The sequence below is a fragment of the Neovison vison genome, chromosome 8 (assembly GCF_020171115.1).
Source record: "Neovison vison isolate M4711 chromosome 8, ASM_NN_V1, whole genome shotgun sequence".
NCBI lineage: Eukaryota > Metazoa > Chordata > Mammalia > Carnivora > Mustelidae > Neogale > Neogale vison.
The window spans coordinates 133,106,858-133,119,274 of NC_058098.1; the positions used below are offsets into that span (position 1 = coordinate 133,106,858).

The following is a 12,417-nucleotide window of genomic DNA, read 5'->3' on the forward strand; positions in this document are numbered from 1 at the left end:
TGGACACAGAGGTGTGACAGATGCCACGAGGTTTACCTGTATATACCGGTTTTAAATATTAGCCTTGGGAAATTGTCTGTTTTTTGTACTGGAGTATTTAAGAGAATTGCCACCTTTAAGAGTAGATAGGCAAATAGATCAGACTTTCAGGTCCAGTGTGTGTGCCAATAAAAGGTTCCAAATGCACCGAGGCAGGATTCTTTCTCCCCTGACTTCATACTTCATACACTGGAAAGAAGGAATTTCACAATCCAGATGTGAATGAAAGTTCTAGCTGTCTCAGCCACCCAAAACATAGCTAAGCACATGAAAACATTCCATTTGTGGCAAAAGTCTTGGGCTTTCCTTCATCACTTTTTCTTTAAAGAGAGTAAGGGCAGTGGGGAGGCTTGGGAGAACCATTTACGACACACAGGATAATCTCCCACAGGCTTAGACGTGGGAGACGTTGTTAGACATGTACTGTCCTCTGGCATAGTTTGATCACGATGACATTTGGCCAAGAAAGGAATGTTTTCTTCTTTTTCCAGTTAATAAAAGATACTCGTTATTTTGGAGATTCTGGATTTATTCTGTTTTGTTTTTGATAGCTACTGCCGCTTTGTACAGTTATTTTCTTCCATGCTCTAGTAATTTTCCTTTGTTCTGTTTTTATATCTCAGGTATGTTTTTATGTGAAATAAGAAATTGACCTACTGTGCTATAAATTGAGGGAAAGAAGTGATTATATAGGTGGAAATGTGGCAAGTTTCCTTCTAGAACAGCGTACTTAATGGCTTTCTTACATTCAATCAGACGGCTGGCAAAGAATGTTCACGGCGTGTTTGCTGGAGTCTGCTTCTAAGTACCCTATCTTTCATTAGTGCTGAGCATGGACCCAAGTAACCATTTTCTCTAAGGTTCCCAAGTGTGTTGAAACACAGTGAAGCTTTACTTTGACCAAAAGCATTGTGCCTTGTTATAAATACAAGTCAGTCACGTCTTCAGAATGTACTCGACTGAGATTTCCGAGTGGGTACCATGGCAATGGGGTCCCCTTCTTTGGTTCCCATGTACGTGGTCTGTGTTACGATCGCACTGTGTGCCCAGCGCTGTGCTCCACTTTCCGTGAGTGCAGAGGGTCGAAAGGCCAGTCAGCTGGGTACCTTGTGTGTGCCCTGGGCTCTGAGCGTTAACATGAAAAGACGGTTGTGAGTTCCTAAGCCCAGCACTTACTATAAATGCGTCGAAGACAGTTGCGTACATGGGGGTGGGAGGATCTCCCCGAAAGAGCACTGCAGACCCACACGGCCCAGACCACGTGTCCATCCTCGAAGGGCCAGAGGACTTGCTGCAGAGCCACATTGTGGCCCCACTTCAGTTTCTTGACAACCTAATTAAAGTAGTCCTCTTGAAGGAAAATTCGAGTACAGCATGTATTTTTCCTGTATTCCCCTATAGTAAATTATTTTGTACCAAAAGTTAAAAGTCCTAAATGATGTACTGTTTCTGAGAGAGGTAATTTAGGAGAAGACCATTAAATTCCACCCCAACTTTTATATCTGAAAATCCATTTCCTTCTTCAGATGCTGCAGTCGCTCCATAAGGAACCCCACTTACAATGTCCACACCTGCAGCATGGGAAGAGACAGAGTAGAACATTGAAAGCTAAGGGCTAGAAGTAAAGGTGCTTTCATCTTGGTTTCTTCCGTGTTCCCAGCAGCTCTTTTCACTTAGTAGAAGTGGGAGCATTTTATGTCCAGGTCTTGTATTTTGTATATCGAGTGCCTCATGTGAAGGACCTAGAGCTTGGCATCGTGGTAAGAATAGTAAGACTTATTCCTGCCCCTTTTTACCCTTAACTCCAATTTCTGTTTCTTCCTTCCAGCTTGTGTCACCCCGCTACTGCCCTTCAACTCTTGGCCTTGTTCCTGTCACCATTTTCTATCAAACTATCTTTTCCTTGGAAGAGGTTCCTTGGAGCTCTCCTGTCTTGCCCCAGCCCTGGGCTTCTGATTCTTGGTTGTTAGACTGCTCATACCCCCCTTCCCCCACCCCGGCCCATGGCATGGTTCCTAACATCTGCTCCCCTTCTCCTTTTGGGCTCGATAGCAGAAGGCAGCTGCTGTTCCGGGTCATTGCTTCAGGAAGCAGCATTAGATCCTAGAAAACAAGCCAGTAAAGTCCATGTGGCGCAGCAGTGATGCCTCCCAACATGATTTCTAACTTCTCGGCTGCTCCAGACAGAAACAGGTGTGCTCTCCAGTAGGGTTAAGGCAGCACCGGCTCAGGAACCAGCTCAGTCTCCAGGGACTTCTTGGCAACCCTCTAGAAAGCATTGTGTTGGTTGGTAGTCTCAAAGGAGATCTGAAGAGTTAGAAAGTATCCCTGATTTTTTTTTTTTTTAACATCAAGATACAAAGTCGTTCTGAAGTTCTTCCAGGTAGGTGTGTTCATAGGGAGTTAATAGATGTGTGAACACCTCTCCTGTTGTTTTCTCCTCTCTACCCCCTATCCTCAAGTTAATTCAGTCTCCATGTTTCCTTCACCCAAACCACTGTAACAGCCTGGTAAACCTCACCCTGTCTTCATTTTTGCTAGTTTGTATCTTTTCCCAAACATCTGTCAGAATGGCCTTTCTGAGGTGGAGACCTGGTCATCCTGCCTTCTGCCTCAAATCCCTCCGTGATTTCTGTTGTTCTGGCAAGATCTGCGCGTCCCCCATGGTCCTACCCCTCCTGTTTCTCCAACTTCATCTTCCTTTGTTCCTGCTATACCAGGCCACTTGAATCTCTTAGGTGTCCTGTGTATTCTCTTTCCTTGTCTTCAAACTCATACTCTTTGCTTGTAATATTCGCCTGCAACATTTCTTTGCTTAGCTCCTTGGTTCAGGTGTTACCTCACTGGGCAGGCTTCCCGCTGCCTGCCGCCATCCTGCCGTGCTCCCAGGCCTGTCTGGTGCTCTTTCGTGGGCATTGTCCTGCCCTATACTTACCTCAGTCATAGCTCTGAAACACTCTCTTGTTTGGAATTTAAGTACTTCTCATCTCCCTGGATAATGAACTGTTTGAGGCCAGCGTCTGTGTTGTATTTGTTGGTTTTCCCAATGCCTAGAGCGGGACCTGAATAATAAAAGGGAGTAAATAAGTGTTCACTGGGTAGATTATTGAAAAGTAATGAGCAAATCTGTAGTACATGTGAAATGATTGAATTGTGTGTGTGTGTGTGTGTGTGTGTATTTGTTCAAGTATTTATCAAGTGATTACTTTATGCCAGGCCATGTTCTAGATCCTGGGGAAACACGGGTGAACAAGGTACATAAAAACCCTTGCCCTTCCTGGACTTACGTTCCATTGAGGAAAGGACGTCATAAGCAAAATAAGGAAATAAAATATATACTCGGTTAGATGGTGATAAGAGCTATGAAAACAAAAAGCAAAGAAGAATGAGAAGTATGTATGTGTAGAGTACAATTTCAACAGATTCGGGGAAGATCTCACATTGAGAAAGTGACTTTTGAGGAAAGACCAAGAGATGAGCGCAGCACCACGAAGACAGGAGGCGAGGAGCGTTCCGCACAGAGAGAACAGCAGTAACGACAGTGTCGAAGCGTCCCTGTGCCCATGTATGTACTGTGGGATTTTCTCACAACGTATTGGAGATGGTATTGAAATTTTAAATTTAAAAAATTTTGAAACTGAAAGCGTTGAAGAGTTGCTTAACTCCGGATGAAAAGGACAGAAATGCCATCTGTGAGCCAACTTCACTGTGACCAGTAAGGTTTCCTCTGTTTGGCTAAGAAGTGTCGAAAAGAGTGTGTACGTGTGTGGTGGGGGTGGGGGGGTTGGATAGCAGCAAGGGGGAACTTAGGGGCTTGCATGTGGGAATTGTCTGTGGGCAGGAGGAAGATCAGACTAACCCCGAAAAGCCATCATTTCTCTTACAATGGCCCTCGCATTTGTTCTGCCCCTTGACCCTTTGAGCATCCCCATTCGGCGGAAGGTAAGACTCCGAGAAATCCAGTGGCTCGCCCCAGGTTGGTGTGGTAGGAAGGGAAGCCTGTCACTTCGCGCTTCTGCTTCCCAGCTCCGCCTGCTTTGACTCGGACCCGAGCGTCTCTGGCTGGGAGGCCCCGAGAGTCACGTCCCGCCGGACGTTCCACTGCGGCCGCCGGTAAAGTCGCTCTCCCTCGCGTGCCAGGGGAACCCCTCGGTGATCGGGCTGGCTCTTCCTCACCCCAGCGGCCATGAGCCCGACACCAGCTCTTTCGAAGTTTGTGTTTGAGCTCCTCAGAATTTCTCTCTGAAGTTAACATCCCTTCTCTCACCGCTGTGCCTGTGCAGATGTAATTTCCCCACTTAAGTGCCTCCGCCTTCTTCCCACTCTGAGCACCTGAGTCTGAGCTCCAGAGAGCCTCCTGTGTGGAACCTTCTCTGCTCCTGAGCAGACCTGGGCTGCTCTTGTGCAGACGCCCTGTGAGCGGTTCTTTGTGGTGTGGTCAGCGATGCACGGCTGTCCCCTCTCCATGTGGCGATCTTATTTGGCGACAGGGACCCATCTCTCTCTCTCTGAATCCCCAGGACCTCACCCGCTGTGGCTCCTCAGTGGCTGCTGACTGGCATGTGCGTAGCTTCAGGAACCATTAGCTGCCATGGGTCGGGGCAGCCTTCAGACCTGGGTTTTGGGAGCTCTGGCTTGCTTAGGTTGGCGGGACTCAGGCCACCAGAACCGGATGTCGGAAGTACACCGGAGCTGTGCACGGACCACCTAACGGCTCACGATTCCAGTCTTGTCAGCATCTTCCTTTGCATAAAACAGCACTGCTGAGTTTAGAATTAAATATAACAAACTCCCGATGAATCACTGTAGAAATTGAAATAAAAGCGGTTTCCATTTGTTGCCTACGCATAATAGCACTCAGCAGAGCTAGCTTTCACTCAGTTGTCACTTTACCTTGTTTCTGTTTTCAGCCCTCCCGTTCTCTCCTTCCACCCCCTGTAGTTCTGAGCTGCGGGAGGATAACTTGGGTAGATTTCTAGGTTTGAATGAAAGTACTGATAGAATCTGTGGGGTTATTTCTGACAAAGGACCTGTACATCCTGATGGGAAGCCCCGCCTGGAGCTAGCCGGCCAGCCGGCCAGCCGGCACAGGTCCTGGAGCTTCCCTAGCTTATCTGTGGAGGAGGCCACTACTTTGTTTAGTGACAGAGGACAATGATGGATGACGGTCAGCTGGAAAGAGTCTTCTCTCCTCATATTTATCCTGATTGACTTGTTTTTATATTTAAGAAATAATACACACATGGCCATAAAACCCAAATGATGAGAATGGTAGACAGCAAAAAGTCAGTGTTTCCCTTTTGGTTTCTTCCAGAAATAGTTTATGAATATGCATATGTATGTCACAGTTTTATACGCAAATGTGAATAGGCACATTCTTACCCTGATTTTGTTTTCAATTATACCTTACCTTTATAATTATTGTAAATGCATCTCGAAGTGTGATCTTTTCTAGCATTCTTTTTAAAAAGTTTCAGAAGATAAAATCGGTTAAAAATGGAAACATGTCCTTTAGTTTTATATGCTAGAGAAGTAAACCCAGCAGGGGATGGAATTCAAAACTTTATGGTAGACTATTTCTAAAATGTGATTTTTTTAAGCCACTAATTGAAAATACTAAGTAGAAAATTATCTCAAGCAAATAACAGCCCTAGAGGGGAAACACACCACCTGTTTAAAACTTCCCAACCAATATTACCAAGAAATGGAGACTATTAAACCCGAATGGATTTATTACCTCTACTAGTAAGCAGTGGATTAAGTCATGGGGCATTCCGTAGTCATGAATATTTAGGCATAATTTTTTTTTTTTTACAGGGACTTGACCATATACTTTGAAGAAATTATATTTTATTCACCCCCTGAAGAACTGCATTGCCAAATTTTGGGGGGAAAATTAGAATAATTTAATTCTCCACACTTTCTGTTCAAGTTTTTGATGCCTTTTTATGTTGTTAGTTTTTGCAGCCTGTGATGTTTTGCAATATCACTTTGAATACTGAATAAGGCAGATTTTGAAGCTACCTATAAAGTCCTTCAAAAGCTTCCTAGAAGCCAAAAGCTTTCATACCCTTGGATCATGGCATTGAGCTTCGTTGGGAAAAGAGACAGAGCTTTGACTATCCCCTACACACACAAAAGCAGCGATTTCAGGTGTCAGTTTGGATGGAGAACACTGATGGAGACCCGTCGGGAGCATGGGGGAAAAGGGCCTGATGTTGTGGACAGGGCAGTAGGTGAGAGGCAAGAGGTTTGCCTCGGTTCTTTGCTAGTGGACCGTAGCTGAGGCAGTGTGGGGGGCAGATTGGCGTCTCTGAATCGAGAACCATAGTCTCGAATGCACATCACTGGGTTGTACGAGGGTCAAATGACATTCACGTCCAAGTGCTTAGACACTTGAATGCCGTACACTTGGGGCCTGAGTGAATGAATGAAATGAAGCTTTGGGGTGAGTAGGGGGTTGCTTTGGTGTATTTTGAGAGAAAGTGTAAGCTCAGGGGAAGAGCTGTTATTAAAACTTAAATATCGGAAGTAATCACAACCAGTAAAGTTCCTTGAGGAAGAGCTGGAAGTAGTGATGATAATGGTCAGAGGATAATTTGCGTAGAGGGCTACAACTTAACAGCGTGCTAATCCACCTCGCCTCACTTCATCTCTATGATGATTCTATAAAGAAAAAATGGCTTCAATTTTAGTAATGGAAAACCCTGAGCTCAGGGAGAAGAGCCAGTAAACAGGGTATCTGATGCCCGTTCCTGTGGTTTTTACCCATAACTGATTTTCCTTTCTCTTAGAAGCCCTTGCGAGTTGTCCTTTCTCATTAGTATTGTGTTTTACACAATAAATTGAAGGTTTGAAAACCTTTCTGTACATTTAACAAGTATTCGATGATCCATAAATTTGAAGACCCTTGGGAACCTGTCATCAAAGAATTAATTACCTGTTCCTAGTCACCACCATTATTAGGACAGAATTTTAAAAGCAGGCATGTTTATGTCAAGGGGTTGAACAGAAAAGGGTATTCTAAACTCTCTCTGTTGTCATTAGAGAAGAAAAAAATGAAAGACTGGCAGCTACAGCTTGAATCAGATATTTAGTTGGGCACCGACTATTCTGTGTCCTCTGGGGTCACTTGTATTTACACTTGCATATATGTGTATAAAAGGGATGAGACGGAGAATGCACATGTGTGTTAAAAAAAAAAAGCCAATCTAGATGTAATTAATGTACAATGACAACATTAAATCCATCAGTGAAAGCTGATCATTTGTAAAAGGACTCTCATACCAAGACTTAATTACATTTGGTGGGAGCTCTGCATATACTGGGCTTGCCAAGATCCTTGTAATTTCAGGGGGCGCCTGGGTGGCTCAGTTGCTAAAGTGTCTGCCTTTGGCTCAGGTCATGATCTCAGGGTCCTGGGATCAAGACTTACATGGGCTCCTGAGTCGGCGGGGATTCTGCTTCTCCCTCCATCTGTCTCTCCCTCTGCTTGTGCTCTCTCTCTCTCTCTCTCTCACACACACACACACTCTCTTTCTTTCTCAAATAAAAAAAAAATTTTTTTAAGGATATTTATAATCTCAAGAGCTATGCCTTCCTTGTTAACCAAGTAGAAAATGGTGGTTTTAGGGGGAGGCATTGTGCTTGGGAGTCACAGGCCACCCTGCTACTTAACCCAGTGGCCTCGATCAAGTCTCTCCTTTTGCATCTCTAAAACGTATGATACTAGTAGAATCTGGTCCCACAGAACTGTTAGTATTAGATGAGATTCACTACATGTATGTTTGGTACTACGCCTGTCTCCACACTGAAGACTCAAGTATTAGGTATTTGTTCTTAAATAGTTCTTAGTATAGTGAATGTGTTTGAGGCACCTGGGTGGCTCAGTGGGTTGAGCCGCTGCCTTCGGCTCGGGTCATGATCTCGGGGTCCTGGGATCGAGCCCCACATCGGGCTCTCTGCTCAGCAGGGAGCCTGCTTCCTCCTCTCTCTCTGCCTGCCTCTCTGCCTGCTTGTGATCTCTGTCTGTCAAATAAATAAATAAAATCTTTAAAAAAAAAAAAGAATCTGAAATAAAAAATACAGAGGGGCTGCATAATTTCGACTTAGTAAAGGAAAAGACATTGAAGTTGTTTAAGCTGTGTCAGAATATATTGGCTTTAATCATTAGTCTGTGGTTGTACTTGGAGCAAAGATCTGCTCTGAAGATTTAGTGGCGGGATACATGAGAAAAATTCCACACCTGGAGGAATTTCCAAGGATTTATTTTATTTTCATGGTTGAATTCCTATACATTCATAGCATTTTAGCCGTAAAAGGGGGGGATCGTCTGGTGATGTTCCTTTGTTTTACATCCGAAGAAACTGAGCCCCTGGAGGCCATGAGAAAGGATCCCTCTCTTGGCTCCCTCCGTGGAGTTCCCATCACTCTTGGTCTGAGACCCTGTAATGGTGCTTATACTCAGAAGCCTTCTGTGGGTTGCTTCTGTGTATGTGTTTGTCTGTCACTGCTTTTTAATTCCTTGAGCCCAAGCTCTAGGTCCAGTTTGCTTTCTTAGAATGAGGGAGACAAGAGTACTTTAAAATACTTTGTTTTACTTGTGCCCTATAACAAAGCATGAGGAGGCTGTGCTTATTGACTCCTGTGGGTGAGGAAACAGGTAGGAAATCATTGCCCCAGACTGCATCCCTACTGAGTGAGGGATCTGGAGCGTGCAGTACCACTGACCTGAAAGCCACTACTGCTGTCCCCACGCTCCCCTCTTAGCTCATACCTGATTTGTGCGAGAGAATCTACTGCGCTCTGGAAAGCTCATGAAGTATACACGGTCTCTGCCATGATTCCATAAGCTGGAATTTAATATTTCTGAGAAAAAGCAATGTAAAACAAATTGTGTAGTGGAGGTACAATTAAAGTGAGTGGGTTTGAGTAAATCGCACAGTCCCATTCATTTTCAGAATACCTGCTTCGTGCCGGGCCTTGGTTTGTGTGTTTTATATATATTGTCTCTTGGGTTTCACACAACCGTGCAGGCTGCGTTTTACTGCCATTTTGTAGATGACACAACGGAGTATGTAGTTGTTAAGTCAGTCAGCACGAGGTCATCCAGCTAGGGCCTTCTGTGGGTCCATGCTGATTTCTCTAGGCCGCGTCATTTTCTTCATTGGCAAAGACATGAAGACGAAGGTTGTATGTGGAGACTGGAAGCTTTCTGTGGGATAAAGAAAAGCCCACACAAATGTTAGTGATTATGCTCAGTATTGGTTTGTGCTGCCATTTTGGAGCTCTGCCCTCTACCGGGTCTTGGGATTTTTCCATAAATTGTATCAGAATACAAAGAGAATAGAAGTGAGAAGGCGTTACACAATCGAGGTCAAGTGAAGAGTGTGTAGGTCACTCTCCCCAAACAGGTACTACATCCCTGAGATGCCAGAAAACAAAAGGTAAAACCTGAATATGAAGGAAACCTGTGGGAAAGCCTTGAGACATGGAGGTGGTGAGCCTCATGAACGCGAGTGGAAAGCAACAGCCTGGCAGAGAGGGGCTCGGAGCCCCACCCGGAGATAGGCTGCCTGGGTCTGGCCTCTCCTTCCCAGTGCTTGAGGCAGCTGCAGACTGAGGGCTTCGGTCTGAAAGCACAGGGTCGGAGTGACTATGGGAGAAAGCTGTCCTTGTGGTGAATGCGGGTCTGCAGCTGGAGTTTGCACAGCCGCACGTGCTCTGTGAAAGGTCGGCTGTAGAACAGCTCTCCTGCCAGCCTGAAGCCCTGCTCATTGCAATGTGCTCTCGCTCTCTCTACCTCTAGGCAGACCCGTGCTAACCAGATGCGGTGTGAGCAGACAGGCAACAGTGGTACCCCCCTGGGGGGTAGAGCAAGTGTAGACGGGCTGGCTGGCCCTGGAGCGGTGGCCCTATAGCACATCACTTCTGGCCTGGTGAGCCCTTGCTGTGTGACTTCGGTGCTGTCCAAGGGTTCCGTCAGTAAGCAGAAAGGGGGTGGGGGTGAACGTCAGCTGTAGAGGTGGCCCTGGGAGCTGAGGCCTGAAGCCATGGTGAGAAATACCATCTGGATGCGGCGGATTTCCACATCTCTTCTAATGGCGGGTAGATTTGCTTCTTTCATGTCTTCCTTCTTTCAGGTCTTAGCGTCTTAGCTATGTAGGCCTTAGCACCTGTTGGAACTGATCTCATTGGTTTTGCTGGCATTTTTAACTGCTGATACCTGAGTAGTTAGTCTGGGCATTAACTCTTCCAAGAAGGTGCCCCAGAGACCCACACCCAGCTGGCCCACACCCAGCTTGTCTGTATTCCCATGGCACCCCGTGCTCATTTGTGTCACACCATTTTACAACTGCTTGATTGTGTCTCCTGGTAGACTGCATTCCTGGAGGAAAGGGTCACATCTTCTTAATGCATCACTTGGCACAAAATAGGTTCACAAGAAATATTGGAACAAATGAAGGATGATCTTGTACCTTACTTTGGAGAGGTGGTTTTCAATCCCAAGTCTTTTGACTTGAGATACCCTTAATCTGTGGTTTTTTGCAATAGAACTGAGTGTATGCATTGCAGTAGGGAAAAAACATGGACTTTTTGCTCAACTCCACCTCCTGGAACCCAAGAAGATTTCTTTAATTGGTTTTTATCGGCTCTCCCAGATTGTTCCCTAATAGGATCAAGAGAGAAATGTCAGGCTGGGTTTGGTAATATAGACTCGACATTGACAAATCTCCTTGTGTAGCTCAGAATAATGGCTTACACATTAGAAATGCTGACAGCTTACTATAATTAGATGTGTTTCGGAGAACCAAAGGTAGATCCTGGAGTTTTTTCCTTATTCGCTTATATTAAAATATAAACCATGTCTTCCCAGGAGTTGGGAGTGATGGAGATACTGTTGTTCAAGTATCAGGCTCCCTGTTAAATATCCCCCAATTTTTCATGGTTGAGCTGCTGTTGCTTCGTTGATGCCCAGACCAACTTTAATGTAAATAAATGTGGCCAATTGATCACTTATTTTTCTTTCCTAACAACTGTTAGATTCTGGATTTTGTTCTATTTGAATAATTTTATTGTTGTTAGAGAAGCTATTAAGAATTATAGAACAATATCCCAGTGAGCCCCAAACTGAGCTGAGTAAAAATTGGTTGGGTGCTCCCTTATACAACTACAAGTTTTTATGATTTTAGGAGCAGGGATGGGTTTTTTCCTAACTTACCCCTGCAGAAAACACTCTTCTACTTAGTTCTCTAGGCATTTATAGTGGTGGTATTATAATTGCTATTTGGTTATCGAGAATACTTAGATGGTCCAAAGAAACTTTATCCAGGGGCATGATGACAAAAATTACTTCCAGGGTGAATTATAAATGACCAGTCTAATGTAGGATGATGGTAGTTGAAAAAAGCAAGTGAACATTATTTTTTAACTAGTTGGAGGTTTTTAAGGAAGAATAGAGCAGGAGTCCAGAAACCTCCTTCCAGACACGATTCTGTGTCTTGACTTTGTGGTCTGAAAGTGTACCACGTCTGCCACTGATTGCTCAGGGTGGTTGTGAGCCTTGATGAAACAACAACAGGGGACGAGCCGAACACAGCCCAGTAGACATGGTCTCTTACTGTTTGCTCTGTTTTTGTTGTCACTCTTTTTGCTACAGGCTGATCCCAAAGAGCTAATCAAGATGGTCACCAGGCATGTGACCCGGTACGCTCATGAAGCCTGGCCGGAGGACCTGGTCTCGCTGACCAAGCAGTTGCACTACTACAACGAACGTCTCCTGGATTTCACGCAGGCTCAGGTCCTTCAGGGCCTTCGGAAGGGCGTGGATGTGCAGCGGTTTACTGCAGACGACCAGTACAAAAGGGAAACTATCCTTGGTTTAGCAGAGTAAGCAACACCTTTGTCTCACGAAGGGATGGATTTAAAATGTGAAAGGGGCACCTGGGTGGCTTAGTGGGTTAAGCATCTGACTCGATTTCGGCTCAGGTCATGATCTCAGGGTCACGAGATTGAGCCCTGCTTCAGGCTCCACACTCAGCAGGGAGTCCGCTTGAGATTCTCTCTCCCTCCCTTTACCCTTCCCCGACCTCCCTCTCTGTCTCTCATTTTTCTTTGTGGGTATGGAATGCCCCTTGGTTTTAATACTGGTCTCCATTTTTTAGTTTAGATCAAATGAGAATTACTTATCTGTCAGAAGGTAGAGAAAGCGGGGAGTGGTCGGGGGGGAAGAAAACACAAATTAAAAAAAGAAAAAAGTGGGAAAATGTGTTCACCCACAATGGTTGTTATTAAGTAGAGTTGTTTTGTTTTGTGGAGTGCTTATCATGTGCAAGGAGCTGTGTTAGGTGCTCTGTAAACTATATCGTAAATGTTACT

At 45.0% G+C, this 12,417-nt stretch overlaps 1 protein-coding gene across 2 annotated transcripts in view; it reads left to right on the forward strand.

Annotated features, from left to right (window-relative positions):
- The window catches only part of NBAS (NBAS subunit of NRZ tethering complex), a 322,741-nt gene that overhangs the window by 210,495 nt on the left and 99,829 nt on the right, over positions 1–12,417 (forward strand). For both annotated transcript variants that reach the window (XM_044262053.1, XM_044262054.1), the window contains exon 41: positions 11,699–11,928. In XM_044262053.1, the coding sequence (XP_044117988.1) occupies positions 11,699–11,928 (230 nt within the window). The remainder of the gene's footprint in view (positions 1–11,698; positions 11,929–12,417) is intronic.